The sequence below is a fragment of the Mauremys reevesii genome, linkage group 1, assembly GCF_016161935.1.
Source record: "Mauremys reevesii isolate NIE-2019 linkage group 1, ASM1616193v1, whole genome shotgun sequence".
Classification (NCBI taxonomy): Eukaryota; Metazoa; Chordata; order Testudines; family Geoemydidae; genus Mauremys; species Mauremys reevesii.
The window spans coordinates 4642596-4661420 of record NC_052623.1 but is presented as its reverse complement, the minus strand read 5'-3'; the positions used below and the strand labels follow the sequence as shown (position 1 = coordinate 4661420).

The 18825-nt window shown below is 44.2% G+C and overlaps 1 protein-coding gene across 1 annotated transcript; it reads right to left on the bottom strand.

Annotated features, from left to right (window-relative positions):
* Window positions 1-2429: 2429 nt before the first annotated feature.
* Window positions 2430-3377, bottom strand: LOC120395637 (olfactory receptor 52E4-like). The gene has a single exon (XM_039520220.1). The coding sequence runs from the start codon at window positions 3375-3377 to the stop codon at window positions 2430-2432; it is 948 nt and encodes a 315-aa protein (XP_039376154.1).
* Window positions 3378-18825: the final 15448 nt, after the last annotated feature.

The window sequence follows — 18825 nt, the reverse complement described above, 5'->3', positions numbered from 1 at the left end:
AACCCAAACTTCTCAGGAATTGGAATGTGATATGAATGCACAAATGCAGGAAAAAAACAAAGTATAATATGGAGGCAAAATGATATAAAGTGGCTGTCAGTTTTAACTGAACAGGCTACAAGCCCCCTGTAAAAGAAAATAATAGGAATGCTGTGAAGTGATTAATAAGCTTTTCTCAAGATGGGGTTACCTGTTTTTCTTTATCCTTTCCATATTTCCTTTTTTTTTTTTTTTTTGGTTGGTGTTCATTGTTGAAAAGATGGTTGGCTTCATTGTGAGGGCTGAGAATGATCCTCACAGGCAGGAGGATTCCCAGCTGGCCTTACAACAATCCCTGAAAGGCAGGAGGGAGTCACAGAAGTTGTAGGCCCACCAGTAGACTGGGATGTCCTGCCTTCCGGGCCCCTCCACTCCTCCAAAACAGCCCTCATGGCCCAGACGGCGAGACAGACGTCTCCCCAGTGCTGGAAAGGGAGCTTCACCCTATGCTTGAAACCACAGGTGTCCACCAGAAAATGGTTAAGCTCATCCCGCATCACAGTGGGGAACAGGATTGTGGACCCATGATAATCATCTGGCTGGGCCCCCGTTACGACCCTGTGGTCCATGGAGATAGGCAAAGGTGTGGGGGGGGAGACCGCTGCCATGGTTACTGTACCTGTGGCTCTGTGCAACCCTTCTCTGTCCCCAGAAAGGGAAAGGGAGGTGCAGGGAAGAGAGCAGCCCCTAAAGGGTTAGGGAGGGGAGACAAAAAAAATGCCCTCTGAGGTTTGCCCAAGGACAGGGGAAATGACACGACCCCTAGGTGGCAGCGGTATAGAAGATGGAGGGGAAAGAAATGAGCAATGCAGCAGGGCAGAAGTGGGGCTGAGGCCAGGAATGGGATTAGGAGCAAGGGCAGAAGTTTGATCAGGAACCTCAGCACTGAAACTGCTGAAGGAATGAGAGAGAGTCTCCTTGTTTCTTCTGCACCAAAAGTACAGGCACAAGATGGAGTCCAGTGTCACATGAGCCAATAACATGCCTTTGCATGATTTCAGTGAGGCCATCAACTATATTCTAGCCAGAATGTCCCCAGGTAAGTCCATCAGGTGGGGATAAGTTTCTTCTGTGGCACATGTATTCATTGTTGGGCCATCCACTTGAATATTTCATTCACGTTGTTCTGGATACACTGAATGTAAACGACCTTGTGGGATTTACCACAGGAGCAAACACAGAGTCAATATTCAGCAAACCATAACTTTTACATTGACACCTCACATGACATATTTTTACTAGACTTTTTGCAAATATATAACAGTGGTGAATATGGGGGTGTCAGGGTGTTGCATTGGGGTACAGCTGGGAAAAGAGATAACTAAGGGAGATGTGAGAGAGGTCTATAGAATCATGACTGGTGTGGAAAAAAATTAACCAGGAAATGTTATTTACTCTCTGACATAACACAAGAACTAGGGGTCACCCAATCAAAGGAATAGGCAGCAGGTTTAAAAGAAACAAAAGGAAGTATTTCTTCACAGTCAAACTGTGGAACTCTCTGCCAGAGGATGTTGTGAAGGCTAAAACTATGACCTGCTTCCAGTAAGAACTAGATAAGTTCATGTAGGACAGATCCATCAACGGCTATTGGCTAGGATGGGCAAGGATGTTGTCTCTAGCCTCTGTTTGCCAGAAGCTGGCAGTGAGCAACAGAGCATGAATCACATGATGATTCCCATGTTCTGTTCATTCCCTCTGAAGCACCTGGCACTGGGCACTCTCAGAAGACAGGTTATTGGGCTACATGGACCATTGGTTTTACCCAGTATGGCCATTCTGGATCTTCTTATTTAGGCCCCAGATGTATCTGCCTCCTGCTGTAACCCATTATAACCCACCCGCCTCCCAGAGCTGAGATGGATCCCAGGAGTCCTGATGGCATCTCTCTCTCTCCAAAGAGTTAATAACAAAGTAAGAATAAATGTTAAAATTTTATAACTAAACAGTGTCCCTTAAGAGACTTGCCACAATATGTGGGAACATAGTATTAGAGATGACAGGGTCCAATATTTATTTAATATTTTTCATATACATATGGGACGTGGAAATGATCCAGCAACTGACCAGGGGGGTGGGAGAGGAGCAAGTGACAGGGGCAGGGCCTTGGGGAGAAGGCACACAGCAGGGGCAGAGCCCTGACAGAATAGATGGGGCAAGATCGCAGTTTCAGGAGTCCAGAGACTAGCAATTAGAAAAGTGTCAACCCAGTGCATTGTACATAGAGTGATTCCCCAGTTTGTCATGCTGACACAACACCGTAAGGACAGGGAAGGGTTTAATGTCTCTCTGACTGTCCAGTAAATGATTCAGGAAGAGGCCCCAGCACCATGCACCAGCCATCTCTGAACGGACCTCAGTCTCAGAGCCAGAGCACAAGGAGAAAATATTTAGGTGACTTTATGAGTAAAGAGCCGGAGCAGCCTGCCCCGGATCTGTTTGGTCCTCACCCCGTAGATGATGGGGTGGAGCACGGGGGGCACCACCAGGTACACATTGGCAATGAGAACGAGAAAATGCAGTGGCACATTATGGCCAAACCGGTGCGTGAGGGAGGAGAAGAAATCTGGGATGTACAAAGCTGAGATGGCACAAAGATGAGAGATGCAGGTCCCAAAAGTTTTGAGCCGAGCATCCTTTGTGGGGAGGCGGAAGATGGCCCGAAGGATCAGAGTATAGGACACAGTGATGAAAAACACGTCCATTCCGATCACAGAGAAAAGGTCAAACAGGCCGTAGTAACTACTGATGCTGATGTCAGTGCAGGCCAGGTTCACCACAGCTATGTGCTCACAGTAGGAGTGGGGGATGATGTTGGTTCTGCAATATGGCCACCGACTCGCCAGGAAGGGGTAGGGTAATGCGAGTATGCCACTGCGCAGCACCACAGCCAGGCCTATCTTGGCCAGAACAGAGTCTGTCAGGGTAGTGGAATGTCTCAGGGGATGGCAGATGGCTACGTAGCGATCAAAAGCCATGGCCACGAGGATCCCAGACTCCATCGCTGAGAAGCAGTGAAGGAAGTACATCTGGGTGAGGCAGGCACTGAAACTGATCTCCCTGGAACTGAACCAGAAGATGCTCAGCATTTTGGGCAGGGTGGATGTGGACATGACCAGGTCAGTGATGGCCAGCATGCAGAGGAAATAGTACATGGGCTCATGGAGGCTTTGTTCCATCTTTACAATGAACAGAATAGTGAAGTTCCCCAAGATGGCTATGATGTACATGGCACAGAAGGGGATGGAGATCCAGACATGGGCAGCCTCCAGGCCAGGAATGCCCAGCAGGATGAAGGTGGAGGGGTTGGTGAAGTCAGTTGTGTTAGAATCTGACATGGAGTAGGGGAGAAGGTGTCCAACTCCGAGGCAGAACGGTGTGTCCTTCACGTATCATATGTTCTCCTGACTTTCTGGGTGTGCCCAGGATGCCTGAAAGGAGAAACAATGTTAACATGAAACAGCACATGCACTACTGGAGGCTGTTCTCACGTGTGAACCATATTGATCATTCTTCACACACTGAAAAATGACATTTTAATTATTCAGAGAAAACAACTATGAGCAATTACCCTACTAAAGCAAATTCCATATTTTATGTGGCTCCCTGTGTTAATAATTCCTACAGTTTGTGGTGGGGGAACCTTAGACATGTGCCAAGAGAAACACTCCAGCTAGAACATAGTTCAGGGGAAAGGCCTGGGAGCCACTGATAAGTAGCTCAAAGAAATATCTGCTCATTCACAGCAGTGGACAAAACAAAAACAATGTTCAGATCCCTAAGATATGGGATGGAGAATAACATGTTCTGGATATGTGTTCAGCTTTGGTCACCCAGTCTCTATAAAGGATGTAGCATATATAAAAGGGATTTCCTGGATAGGCTATGGGAATGAGGGAGGCTGCCATATGCAGACAGATAGAAAAGTCCAGGACACTTTAGTTTACAGAAGAGACAAAGAAGGGAACATATGATATAGGAGCAGAAAATAAAGAATGATACCGATTTACCTGCAAATGGACAAACAGAGAACAGTTCCCAGTGAGTACTATCTATAGTCACGTAATGCTCCCAGAGGACTAATTCCCCAAAGCTGAGGAAAACTGTCAGCCAAATTGATTGGGAGGAAAAAAATATACAGAAAAATATGAATGGAAATTGGTAGTTCTTTTGCGGAAAAAGTCATGATACAACAGTCAACAAAGTGAACAATTTTGGGTAAAAACCCAGTTCAGTGGCAAAGTGAAAGCAGCATTTGTGGAGGAGGGAGTAATATGTAACAAAGGGGAAAAAGGGAAAATAGGTAACCAAGAATACAAATTGGAAGTTATGAAAATTGATAAGGGATGTAAAAGACATCAGGGAAAACTCCATGTTTGGCAGGGCTCTGGATCACAAAAAAAGGAGGCTATTAAGTATATTAACAAAAAGAGAAATCACAGAAAAGTGTTATGGCAATTCCTGTGTTAAATGTAAAGTATTAAAAATAAGGGGAAGGGCTTTTTTAAAAAGATTTGACAAGGTTAAGAAACAATGGAAAAACTGGTATGGGATTAGTTAAAAAAAGTCTAGAAATGTAATTAATGCCAATCAACAAGAAGGTTAATGCAAAACAGATCTTGTAAAATAAACCTGATTTCATCTTTTTATGAGAGTACACATTGGTTGATCAAGTGTACACATCTGGTGGATCAAGGGAACCATGCAGATGCAAAGAACCTTGATTTCTCAGAGTCATTTGATTTAGTAGGGGAAAATATTGAGTTAAAAACATGAACACTTTACAGTATCAGTAGGGAACATGTAAAATGGATGGAAAAATGGCTAACTGATGGATCTTAGAAAGCTGTTGTTAATAGGTCTTCATCAGTGAATGGGGGTTTGTAGTGGGGTTCTGCAGAGATCAGTTCTAGGCCAGATGCTATTCATTATTTTCATCAATGATCTGGAAGGAAATAGAAAATCACTGCAGCTAAAATTTGCAGATGACCCAAAGATTGGCAGAGTAGATACAATGAGGAGGCCAGGGCAGGTTGATTGATATGGAGCATTTGGAATGTGGGGCTCATGCAAACAAAATGTTTTAATACAGTCAAATGCAAAATGATCCTCTTGGAACAGGGAATGCAGGCCCGACCCATAGACTACAGCACTATATTATGGAACACAAGGACACTGAAAAGGATTTAGGGGACACTGTGGACAACCAGCTCATCGTGAGCTCCCAGTGCGATGCTGTGATGTGGTCTGCAGATGCATAAAGAGGAGAGTGGTGAGTTGGAGCAGGGGAACGTTTTCACCTCTGCACATGGGATTGGTGAAACAAACTGCATCCAGTTCTGGGGACCACATGTGAAAAAGGACATTGAAAACTTGGAGAGGGTGCAGAAAAGAGCCACAAAAATGACTGGAGGATGGAGAAAAAGCCAGACCGTTAAACTTGAAGGTGTATTTCTCTTTAATTTATCAAAAAGATGATCAAACGGAAACTTTCACAGGGAGAATATCATGGGTAATAGTGGGCTCTGTAATCTTCCGGAGGAAGGCTAAGCAGGACTGAAGGGCTGGAAGATGAAGCCAAGAAAATTCCAGCAAGAAATTAGGGCCAAAAATTTAGCTCTGTGGGTGTTTAACCACTGGGGCACACTGAGAGGGGATGCGTTGGATTCTCCAATTCCCCATGTTGGCAGATCGAGACTGGATGTTTTTTCTGGAAGATAACATGCTAGTCACGGTACATGAAATTCAAGCCTAATGAGCAAGCTGAAGGAACCAATATGTTTATTTGGAAAAGTGGAGATTAATGGGGGATGTCATACATATAAAGGGAAGGATAACAACCTTTATGTATGCAGTAACATAAAATCCCTCTTGGCCAAAAGTTCAGACTCCCTTTACCTGTAAGGGGTTAAGAAGCTCAAATAACTGGGTTGGTATCTGACCAAAAGGACCAATAAGGAAAGAAGATACTTTCAAATCTGCAGGGGTGGGGCAGGGAGAGGTTTTGTTTGTTCCCTCTCTGGACAGAGAGAGAGACCAAGCAGGTAAAACCATATCCTGAAAAGATACCTGAAATGAGACATCTAAAATTACAGAAATTGTAAGTAAAGGCAATGAAATGTATTAGATTATCTTTTGTTTTAGCTTGTGAATTTTCCCTACGCTAAGAGAGAGTTTTATTCCTGTTTTTTTGTAACTTTTAAGCTAAACCCAGAGGGGAATCTTCTGTGTTTTAAATCTTTTTATCATCCTGTAAAGTTACCTTCCATCCTGATTTTACAGAGGTGCTTCTTTTACTTTTTACTTTATAATAAAGTTCTTCTTTTAAGAACCTCATTGATTTTAGTGTAATAAAGATAAAGATTCTTGTCTGTACTTATATTAAAAGCAATTGGTTGGTAAATTATTCTTAAGCCTCCCCAGGAAAGGGGGTGAAGGAGCTGGGAGGGATATTTTAGGGAACTAGGGACTCCAAGTTGTCCTTTTACTGATTTTTTGTCCAAATCACTTTGTGGTGTCAGCAATACCATCCAAGGACAAGGAAAGGATTTGTGCCTTGGGGAAGTTTTTAACCTAAGCCGGTAGTTATAAGTTTAGGGGGTCTTTTATGTAGGTCCCCACATCTGTACCCCAGAGTTCAGAGTGGGGAGGGAACCCTGAGAGGGGACACGATAGTAATCTTCAAATACTTGAAAGGCTGCCATAAAAAGGTGGAGGAAAGTTATTCTGTCTTACCACGGAGGGGCAGGACAAGAGGCAATGGTTTGAAACTCCAGCACAGCAGATTTAAATTAAATTTCAGGAAAATCTTCCTAACTTTAAGTACAAGAGGCCAATGGAACAGACTCCCAGAGAAGTCATGGAAGCGCCTTCTGTGGAGGTTTTCTTAAGACGTGTAAATGGCCACCAATCTTAGATGACTAGGACAAAATAAATCCTGCATCTTGTCAGGGGATAGACAAGTTGTCCTTTGCGTTCCCTTATAACTCTATGGCTCTATCACTCTATGATGTAAAATCCTAGTGTAGACCCAGCCTTAGTCACACACACGTCTTTCAGCTCAATCCAGAGGTAATTCAGTGAAATTTAATGGGTCTGTGTTTTACAGGAGGTCAGACTGGATGATCAAATGGTCCCTTCTGACCTTAAACCCTATGGATCTATTGATAAAGAAAGTAGATCAGGCATTTATATTTAATGTGTCTCACAACATGAACAAGGGAAGATTTAGTTAAATTGAAAGTCTGAACATAAAACATTGAGAAAAGAAAATTGCTAACATAATTCATATTTGGCCTGTAGAACTCCTTGGTACCAAAATTAGTGGAGTGAAAAGGATAGGAAAATGGGATTCACAAATGGATTGGCCTTTGTAGGTGGTGCTGGTGGAATTACCTGTAGTTAAGGCTGTCTGACACCTTCCATTAGAAGACCTCATTTTCAGTTGCTTATAAGTTTGCCAAATTTTGAGTGACTGGACTGAAATTTCCCATGCTGGGTGTCTGCTTTGAGCAGAATTGTTTTTTTTTTTTTGAAAATTTCAGGCATAACAGTTCAGCTGACTGCTTGAATTAAGCTAGGAGAAAGTATGTGTTACCCATGCTGAAAAATTCTTATTTTCATTCTAGTAAGGAGCCCTAGCACATCCATGCTTTCCAGCAGATAAAACTCAGGTAACAGCCCTGTCTTCCTGCCCCGTTAACAAACAGAGTCCTGAAATGCAAGTTCTTACTCCAAGGGGAGTTTTGCCTCACTGAGGCCTGAGCAAATTAGGGGCCACTGATTCAGAATCTGACCTTCTATTGTACATCTACTAATACCTTTCATCCTGAAGGTCCCCTCTGCTCTGCCACTGAATTGCAGCCTCCTTGAGGTGGTAGTCCATCAGGCAGGATCCTCAGGGGTGCACAGAAAAGAGTGACATTTTGGCCAGTGATTCTTTAGCAAACTCATCACCTATGACAAGGGTTCTGGGATGTCTGACACTTGTGGAGAGTGGAAAGGACCACAGACTTACTTTCTATCCCACCACAACCACGTTGCACAGGGTTTATCAATCAGGTGAGCTCCTCAGCAAGAGATGGTACCTGTAAATTCTGAGATGGAAGCGTCTTCCCTGGGAATCCCCCTCAGGTAGCCGTGTCCCACGCCTCTCTCACCCCAGCATCTGCAGCAACATGCCACACTGATAGCCTACACAGGGGTGTGCTCCATTTATAATATAGCTTCTTTTAATTCCAGTGGGGTTCACTCAGACTCAAGAGGAGAAGAGAGCATCTGAATGTAAACAGGCTGCAGACAAGCCTGTCTCTGCTTCTGTGCTATTTTTACAGCTTTAGGAGTAAATGGTAATTAAGGAACCTTCCCAAAGGGAGATGAGAACTCCTGGGCTCTGTGCTGAGTCAGAGAGGAATTGGCTGCCCTGTGTATTTCTGTATATTTATAAATTATAGTTGATTAGAAAGAAAATAAGGAAAAATTGCCTAGATGAATAGATAGATAGGCAGACAGAGCTGGGAAAAGATGACTGAGGGGAGAAATTATCACTTTCTGCTGTTGCTATGGGATCAAACATCAGTAAATTTCACGTGCAGGGGTAAACTGCTTCCACTGATCCAACTCAGCATTGCCCTGTCTATGCATCCAAGGATCGCGTCAGGCCTTTTGGCCACAGCATTGCACTGGGAGCTCACGATGACTTGGTTGTCCACAGTGATCCCTTAATACGTTTCGTCTCTGCAGTCCGGAACGCAGTGCCCTAGTCTGCGGGTTGGGCCTGCATTCCCTGTTCCAAAAGGATCACTTTGCATTTGACTCTATTAAAACATATTTTTTGCATTTATTTCATTATCTCATGAGATATGAGTATCTAATACTGTTTCTTTCCGAATGCAGGGAAAAAAAATCTTGAACATATTTATCTTTTCTGCAACATTAACTCCCTTACCAGTTTTAATAAATTCCAATTTGTATTACTTACTGGCCATGTTCCCTTTCCTCCCATGTGTAATATATCACTTTCTCCCCACCAATTGCTACCTTCCCTTCGGCACTGAACTGGGTTTTTAATCAAAGTTGTCCACCTCCTTGATTGTGCAATTGTGGCTTTTTAGCTATCTAATAAACTCCCCTTAAATAACTCCCAGTTTTGATTCACATTTTTCTTTCTAAATTTCCTCCCATCAGTTTTGCTGAAAATTTTCTTCAGCTGAAGCATTAAATGTCTATAGATATTTCTGGCTGGGAACTGTTCTCTGTTTGTCCATTTGAATGTAATCAGTTTTATGGTTTATTTTCTCGCCTCTGCCATATGCCCCCTTCTTTGTCTCTTCTCTAATCTAACCACTTTTCAGTCTGTCCACATGTGGCAGCCTCCCCCATTCCCATAGCCTGTTTTAGAAATTCCTTCTTTATCTCCTAAATGATTTATAGAGCTCGGGTGACCAAAACTAAGCACATATTCAGAGCAGGTTATTCTCCAGCCTATTCCTTAGGCATCCAAACATTGTCCCTCATTCGCTAGTGCTGTAAATGAGCAGGTGTTTCCGTGGAGCTGCTATCAGTGATGGCTTTTCCATGACATGTGTCCTAGTTGGGATGTTTCCCCCAGCACATGACCTGCAAAGGTTTCATTTTCAGACAGTCTCACATTTTGAGCAGCTGGGTAAATGGGGAACTCCATACAGCATGGTCACTCTCGCCTGGGTTTCATTGTGTTAAGGAATAATGAGGGATAAACTGTACACATACACATTTTTCCTGCTGGTGCCCAAGAAGGTTTCCCACACGATGAGATGTAGGAATTGTTGACCTATGGAGCACCATTAAATATGGAATTGGCATTAGTAGGGTCAGTTGTTCATAATTTACTTCTCTGAATCACGTAAATTTCATTTTTCAGTGTGTGAAAAACAACCAATCTGCTTCACCCATGACAGCAGCCTCCATTAGTGCATGTAGTGTCTCATATAAACATTCTCTCTCCGTCCAGGAATATTTACTGCGACCATCACTCTACATTCAGGGCACATTCAGGAAATCAGGGGAACATCCAGTATATGTAAGACACACCATTTTACCTCAGAGTTGGACACCTTCTCCCCTACTCCATGTCAGATTCCAACCAACCAACTTCACCAACCCCTCCACCTTCATCCTGCTCGGCATTCCTGGCCTGGAGGCAGCCCATATCTGGATCTCCATTCCCTTCTGTGCTATGTACTCCATAGCCATCTTGGGGAACTTCACCATCCTGTTCATTGTGAAGAGGGAGCCACGCCTCCATGAGCCCATGTACTATTTCCTCTGCATGCTGGCCATCACTGACATGGTTCCGTTGTTTCTTGATTTAGGAGGTTAATGATATTAATTTGGATAGTGTGGGTTATAGGTTCACTAATTAATCTGATCAGAAGTTAATAAGGTTCTTGTCTGAATCCAAATCAGGCTACACAGAATTTACAAAGGACCATTGGGGTATGACAAGAAACTCAAACTGAGGCAAATATATCCTTAAAGACTTTTATTAAGATAAATGAAGTAATAATTAAATGGTAAAATAATTAGAGTTACAAAATTACAATTGTATTACTGCTATTTAAAAATACATATGTTGTTATATGCTACAAATCTTAGGTTAATATACTCACTCCCTTCCTTGATAACCAGGTGCTAAGAGACACAGGACCAGCCTTGCCTCTGATATGCCAAGAGAGTTCTGGTTCCTCAATTCTTGAGTGAGAGGTGCAGAGCTTAGAAGAAGCTAGGGCTAAGAGCTATCGAAGCTAACTTACAGTTTTACTTAACAAACTTAAACTTAAAACCTAATAAACAAAACTAAGAACAAAATCTTAGGGAAACCAAGCTTTGCCTAGTCCCCTTGGAACTTAGAAAGTTTTAAGAAGAACAAGTACAGGCTCTCCCTTTAGCAAAGTGTGTTGCCTGTCTTATAGGGAACGGCTGCCTGGGTCCTCCTTCTATGCCCAAACTTCATTTCCTCACCCACAAATGCTAGGGTACCCTTACTCCATAGGCCGGTATGTTTGCACATATTGAGGACATATACATACATCTTCATGACATTAAGAAATCTCTGAATTTGTTAGTTTCATCCTCCCGTGGTTTTGGGTTCTTTCCTTGTGGCGTACCTGTTAGGTTGAAAAGGGTATGGACTTGGGAAGCCCCCTATGCCACCCAGCATCAAGCAGCCTTTATCTATCTATGTTAAAGGTCGCAGACATATATAGACCTTAGGCTTTAGCTCATCACCACCTATTTAGGTGAAGGTTCCCGAACATATGTATGTTGACTTTATTATCTGAATGAAAGGTCCCAGACATATGTAAGCCAACTTTTCTATGTGGGTGAAAGGTCCCAGACATAGATATGCTAACTTTGCCTTAGCTCAACATACAGGATATGGCCTGTAGATCCCTTGTCTTATGGCCAAACTATTTTAATATAAACCTATAAACCTATTACAATAAACAAACAATTAAACTATAAGAAAAGATATATAGGCAAGCAAGCAGGCTAGTCCTATAGCCTACACTGTGCATATCCACCCTGCCCAAAATGCTGAACATCTTCTTGTTCAATTCCAGGGAGATCGATTTCAGTGCCTGCCTCACCCAGCTGTACTTCATTCACTGCTTCTCAGGGATGGAGTCTGGGATCTTCATGGCCATAGCTTTGATTTTCTGTATGGCCACCTGTGATCTCCTTAGACATTGCACCACCCTGCCAAACCCTTTAGTGGCGAAGATCAGCCTGGCCATGTTACTGCACAGTGGCATGCTCATGCAGCCCTATCTCTTCCTGGCAAGGCGGTGGCCATATTGCAGAACCAACATCTTCCCCCACTGGTACTGCGAGCACATGGTCATGCTGAAGCTGGTCTGCGCCCACATCAGTAGTCACTATGGCCTCTTTGTGGCATTCTTTCCCACAAGTCTCACAACGTGTCCTATACTCAGATCCTGAGGGCCATCTTCAGCCTCCCCACAAAGGATGCCCTGCTCAGTACTTTTGGGACCTGAGGCTCCTAGCTCTGGGTCATTTTAGTCTCTTACATCCAACCTCTCTTCTCCTTCCTCACACACCATTTTTGCCATAATGTGCCCCTCCATGCCCATGTTCTAATTGCGAGCACGTACCTCCTGGTGCCTCGCCATGCAAAACTCTGTCGTTTATGGACTGAGGACCAAATAGATCCAGGACAGGCTGCTTGGGCTCTTTACTCAAAAAGGAACCTAAAGTTTTCTCCTGGTGCTCTGGCTCTCAGACCGAGCTCCGTGCAGAGCTGGCTGGTGACATGGTGCTGGGCCCTCTTCACTTAATCACTTGCTGGACAGTCAAGAAAAGATTAAATCATTCCTTACCCTATTGTGCTGGGTCATTATGACAAACTGGGGAACTCATCTCTGTGCAACACATAGTTTTGACACTCTTCTGATAGATGGTAACTGGACCCCTCATGTCCCACCCCCATTCTATGCCTCTTCCCCCAGCCCTCACTCCTGCTCTGCCTCCTCTTCTCACAGTCCTGCCCCTTTAGCTCACTCCTCCCCTGAGCGTGAGCTATCTTTGTATGTGAAATTATGTACTCTTGTTAAGCGTAAGTTACTAAAATATGGTGTGGGGCCGGAAACACCCACAACCAGCCTTTTAGGTACAACAATGGACAGTGTTAATTGCTGTCATCAACACCCATCCAGGGAAGAATACACTAACAGAAGAAATCTGTATAAGCAAGCCACCTCAGAGGGAGCACAGAGACAATGGAGAATGTTTGGCCAAGGGAGGTGGATCCCCCACATCACAGACATAGACTTTACCACAAGCTGGAAGAAACTATAAAAGATGGGGAGTGATGTCATCACTCATCTTCACACACACGCACGCCACATCACAACACCTGAAAGAATCTCTGTAAGACAAAGAACTTTGAATGGGGGAGGAACATCTATTCTGTAAAGCAGATGTAGCCTGTGCCTCAAGAATCCGTAAGCGTGCTTGTATCATCAAGATGAGATATTGCTGATTCAAATGCAATCTAGTTTGTGCAAGACTTAGATTCAGATTTTGTTTCAGTTAATAGGTAACCTGATTTGATCTGTTTGCTGTCACTTATAATCACTTAATATCTATCCGTCTCTAGTTAATAAACACGTTTTATGCTTTATCTTAACCAGTGTGTTTTTGAGTGAACTGTTAGGGAATCTTAGCTTTGTTAACAAAGGCTGGTGAATATCTTCCCTACATCGAGGGGGGAGCAGATTGTTTAATGAGCTTTCACCAAAAGGATCCTTATGCAAGGCAAGACAGTATAATTCTAGGTTTATACTTCAGTAGAAGTGCAGGCCTAGGGAGTTGGGAAATTCTCTGTGGCCTCCGTTGTTGGGCCATGAATGCCATAGGTTAAGAAATCAGGTAACTTGGGGGTGTAGTTTCCCCAGCTGCCACATTGGGTAATAACAGGACCTGGAGGGGCTGGAAGTGTGTCACCAGCAGAGCCGGGGAGAGGCCAGCCTAGATGAATAGTTAGGCAGCACAATGGTTCCAACAGCTTCCAGGCTTCACTCTGGAGCTACATCCCATCAGAATATCCATCCCCCTACGAGCTGGGCTCCCTCTGCTCCAGGGATGGGATGGGAGCTACTGAAGCGTGACAAAGAGCCTGCCTGTGGCCATTATCTTTGAAAACTCATGGCGAACGGGGAGGTCCCGGATGACTGGAAAAAGACTAATGTAGGGCCCATCTTTAAAAAAGGGAAGAAGGAGGATCCAGGGAACTACAGGCCAGTCAGACTCACCTCAGTCCCTGGAAAAATCATGGAGCAGGTCCTCAAGGAATCAATTCTGAAGCACTTAGAGGAGAGGAAAGTGATCAGGAACAGTCAGCATGGATTCACCAAGGGCAAGTCATGCCTGACTAACCTAATTGCCTTCTATGAGGAGATAACTGGGTCTGTGGATGAGGGGAAAGCAGTGGATGTGTTATTCCTTGACTTTAGCAAAGCTTTTGATACGGTCTCCCACAGTATTCTTGCCAGCAAGTTAAAGAAGTATGGGCTGGATGAATGGACTATAAGGTGGATAGAAAGATGGCTAGATCGTTGGGCTCAACGGGTAGTGATCAATGGCTCCATGTCTAGTTGGCCGCCGGTTTCAAGCGGAGTGCCCCAAGGGTCGGTCCTGGGGCCAATTTTGTTCATCTTCATTAATGATCTGGAGGATGGTGTGAACTGCACTCTCAGCAAGTTTGCAGATGGCACTAAGCTGCGGGGAGAGGTAGATACGCTGGAGGGTAGGGATAGGATACAGAAGGACCTAGACAAATTAGAGGATTGGGCCAAAAGTAATGTGATGAAGTTGAACAAGGAAAATGCACTTCCTGCACTTAGGATGTAAGAATCCTATGCACTGCTACAGACTAAGGACCAAAGGGCTAGGCAGCAGTTTTGCAGAAAAGGACCTAGGGGTTACAGTGGATGAGAAGCTGGATATGAGTCAGTAGTGTGCCCTTGTTGCTAAGAAGGCTAACGGCATTTTAGACTGCATAAGTAGGGGTTTTGCCAGCAGACTGAGGGACGTGATCATTCCCCTCTATTAGGCATTGAGGAGGCCTCATCTGGAGTAGTGTCCAGCTTTGGGCCCCACACTGCAAGAAGGATGTGGAAAAAATAGGAAAGAGTCCAGTGGAGGGCAACAAAAATGATTAGGGGGCTGGAACACATGACTTATGAGGAGAGGCTAAGGGAACTGAGATTGTTTAGTCTGCACAAAAGAAGAGTGAGGGGGGATTTGATAGTTGCTTTCAACAACCTGAAGGGGGGTTTCAAAGAGGATGGTTCTAGACTGTTCTCAGTGGTACCAGATGACAGAACAAGGAGTAATGGTCTCAGGTTGCAGTGAGGGAGGTTTATGTTGGATATTAAGAAAAAAACGTTTTCACTATGAGGGTGGTAAAGCACTGGAAAGGGTTACCTAGGGAGGTGGTGGAATCTCCTTCCTTAGAGGTTTTTAAGGTCAGGCTTGACAAAGCCCTGGCTGGGATGATTTAGTTGGGTTTGGTCCTGCTCTGAGCAGGGGGTTGGACTAGATACCTCCTGAGGTCCCTTCCAACACTGATATTCTATGATTTTATGATCCCACCACTCAGTGCTTGTGAGACCAAAAATGGTGTTGCACTGTGACCAGCACATCTGTGAATGCCACAAGGAATCTTTTGTTGTCTCTACTATATGTGTCAACATCTTCGTTGGACTTCTCATTCTCACTTTGCTGTTTAAGGAGTAGCTGGACTGCCATTTGTGACATGTTAGTGAGACCCATCAGCATGTTCATCAACAGTTTGGGATCCATTCCTGCAAACCGAAAAGGTGGACAGAACGTGCAATACAAAAACTGTTGAAAGATGGCGCCAAATGCGGATGGAAGGGAAAGGAGTGCTGTGGAGTGAACCGATGCACGACGGGGCATTGGGACGGGACCCAGGTTGCCTCATCACCCTCTGCCCACTTCCCACAAACCTCGGCGGCTGAAGGGGACGAGGTGCTCTGTGGGATACCTGCCCAGAGTGCACCACTCCGAATGCTGCTGCAAGTGCTGCAAGTGTGGCCCTGCCACTGTGCTGGCAGCTGACAGTGTGAATGCACAGCAGCGTGATCCCTGCAGCGCTCTCTGAGGGAGGGAGGGGGGTTCAGGTTTACTCCTGGATCGTTACATCTACGAATGTGGACGTAGCCTAAGTCTGTTCCGTTTTGAAAATCCTTCAATGAAGGGTGCTCCACAGTATGATGATACGGAGATGTATTGATCTCTGATCCCATAGTGACAGCCCCATATGGCCTTAGAAAGTGCTCATGTCTCCCCTCAGCCATCTTTCTCCAGATCTGTCTACTCTTATCTAACCATCCATCCTGGGCATTTGCAGGGTACCAGAGCCTGTGGAGAGCCAGGCATTGTCCCTTATTTTCTTTCTAATTAACTGTATTTTATAAATATACAAAAATATGCAAAACAGCCAATTCCTCTGTGACTCAGCACAGAGCCCAGGAGTTCTCATCTCCCTTTGGGAAGGCTCCTTAATTACTGTTTACTCCTAAAGCTGGATAATTAGCATGGAAGCGAAGACAGGCTTGTCTACAGCCTGTTTACATTCAGATGATCTCTTCTCCTGTAGAGGCTGAGCGAACCCTACGGGGATTACACAGAGCTACATTATAAACTGTGCACACCCCTGTGTTGGCTCTCGGCATGGGATGATGCTGAAGATGCTGGGTTGAGAGAGGTGTCAGTCATCGATACCTGAAGGGGATTCCCAGAGAAGACACTTCCGTCTCAGAACTCACAGGTACCCATCTCTTTCTGATGAGCTCACTAGCTCGAAAAACCCAGTGCAACGTGGGTGTGGAGGGATGGAGAGTAAGTCTGTGGTCCTTTCTGCTCTGCACAACCATGACGCATCCCAGGGCACTTGCCATAATTGACGAATTTGCCAAAGAATCACTGGTCAAAATGTCATTCTTTTGTGTGCACCCTGCTCATCCTGCCTGATGGACTCCAGCCCCAAAGTGGTGCATTTCAGTGACACAGTGAATCCTTCAGCATGAAAGATGTTAGTAGATGTGCAATACAAGGGCAAATTCTGAGACCATGGCCTGTACTTTGCTCAGGCCCCAGTGAGGCAAAACTCCCCTTGGAGCAACAACTGAGTAGAGACATCAGGAGCCAGCTGTGTGCTAATGCACAGACCCTCTCAGCCTCTTCTCTTGCATTTCAGAACTATTACCTGACTTTTATATGCTGGAAAGATTAGAGGTGCTAGGGCTCCTCACTAGAACAATTTTTCAACATAGATAACACATACATTCTCCTAAGTTCATTCGAGAAGTTGGCTGAACTGTTATGCCTGAAACTTTCAAAAAACAATTCAGCTCGGTCCTTTATTTTATTTTTAGATCATTCAAGATCTCCTGGTTAAGTCATTGTGGTCTCTTGCCATACATCCTGTCTTTTCTGTGCAGGGGGATAGTTTGCTCTTGTGCCCTTAATGTCTCTGAAAAACTGCCAGCTGTCTTCTATTATTTTCCCCTTAGCCTTGCTACACATGAGATCTTGCCTACCTACTTCCTGAATTTGCTAAAATCTGCCTTCTTGAAATCTATTGTCTTTATTTTGCTGTTCTCCCTCCTACCATTCCTTAGAATCATGAACTCTATCATTTCATGATCACTTTCCCCCGAACTGCCTTTCACTTTCAAATTCTCAACTAGTTCCTCCTTCTTTGTCAAAATCAAGTCTAGAACAGCCTCTCTCCTAGTAGGTTTCTCCAGCTTCTGGAACAAAAAATTCTCTCCAATACATTCCAAGAACTTGTTGGATAATCTGTGCCCTGGTGTAGACAGCATGAGATGAATTCTTCCATCGACCTAGCTACCACCTCTCGGGGATTACCTGTGCTGAGGGGAGAACCCTTCCACCTGTGTAAGTAGTGTCTATATTGAAGCGCTATGGCAGTAACGCTGTAGCATTTTAAGTGTAAACAGCCCTTCAAGCAGATCTTAATTGGAAAATCCAACATGTCCCTTCTCAGTGTGTCCCAGTGGTTAATCACCCTCAGAGCTAAATATTTGGCCCTAATTTCTAGCTGGAATTTGCCTGGCTTTAACTTCCAGCCCTTCGGTCTCGCTCAGCCTTTGTCTGGTAGATTACAGAGCCTGTTATTACCCATGGTTTTCTCCCCATGAAAGTCTCCGCTTGAGCAACCATTTGATAAGTTAAAGAGATACACACCGTAAGTCTAAAGGCCCGGCTTTTTCTCTATCCACCAATCATTTTTATGTCTCTTTTCTGCCCCCTCTCCAAGTGGCTCTTTTGTGGCCCTTTTCTGCCCCCTCTTTCAACATCTTTTTTCAAATGTGGGCCCCAGAACTGGATGCAGTTTGTTTCACCACTCTCATGTGCAGAGGTAAAATCCTTCCCCTGCTCCAACTCACCACTCCCCTGTTTATCCATCCGAGGACCACATCACCCCTTTATGCTACAGCATCGCACTGGGAGCTCACAAAGAGCTGGTTCTCTACAATGCCCCGTAAATCCTTTGCAGTGTCCTTGCGTTCCATAATTCAGTGCTGTAGTGTGTGGGTCCTGCCTGCGTTCCCTGTTCTGAGAGGATAATTTTGCATTTCACTGTATTAAAACAGTTTATTTGCATGGACTCCTCTTACCAATGCTCCATATCACTCGGTATGTCTGCCCTGGGCTCCTCCTTGTATCCACTCATCCACTCTGCCAACCTTTGGTCATCCGCAAATGTTATCTTTAGTAATTTTCTATTTCCTTCCAGATCATAGATGAAAATGTTGAATAACATTGGGCTTAGTACTGATCCCTGCAGAAACCCACTTCAAACCCCCATTCTGTGATAAAGATCTATTGACTTTAGCTTTCTGAGATCCATGAGTTAGCCAGTTTCCAGTCCATTTTACATGCTCCCTACTGATATTTTAGGGTGTTAATTTTAAATCAAGGTGAGCTGCATCTGCGTGCTTCCCTTGATCAGCCAATATGTACACTTATAAAAGGATGAAATCAGGTTTATTTGACAAGAGCTGCTTTGCATAAACCTTGTTGGTTACTTGGATAATTTATCTTTCTAGACTTTTTTTGCACTAATCCCATACCAGCTTTTCCATTGTTTCTTAAGTTTGTCAATTCTTTTATAAAAAAAACCCTTTCCCTTTATTTTTAATACTTTACATTTAACACAGGAATTGACAT

Excerpts from the sequence above, each read along its gene's own strand:
- LOC120395637 (XM_039520220.1), bottom strand. The coding sequence starts at position 3,377 with ATGTCAGATTCTAACACAACTGACTTCACCAACCCCTCCACCTTCATC.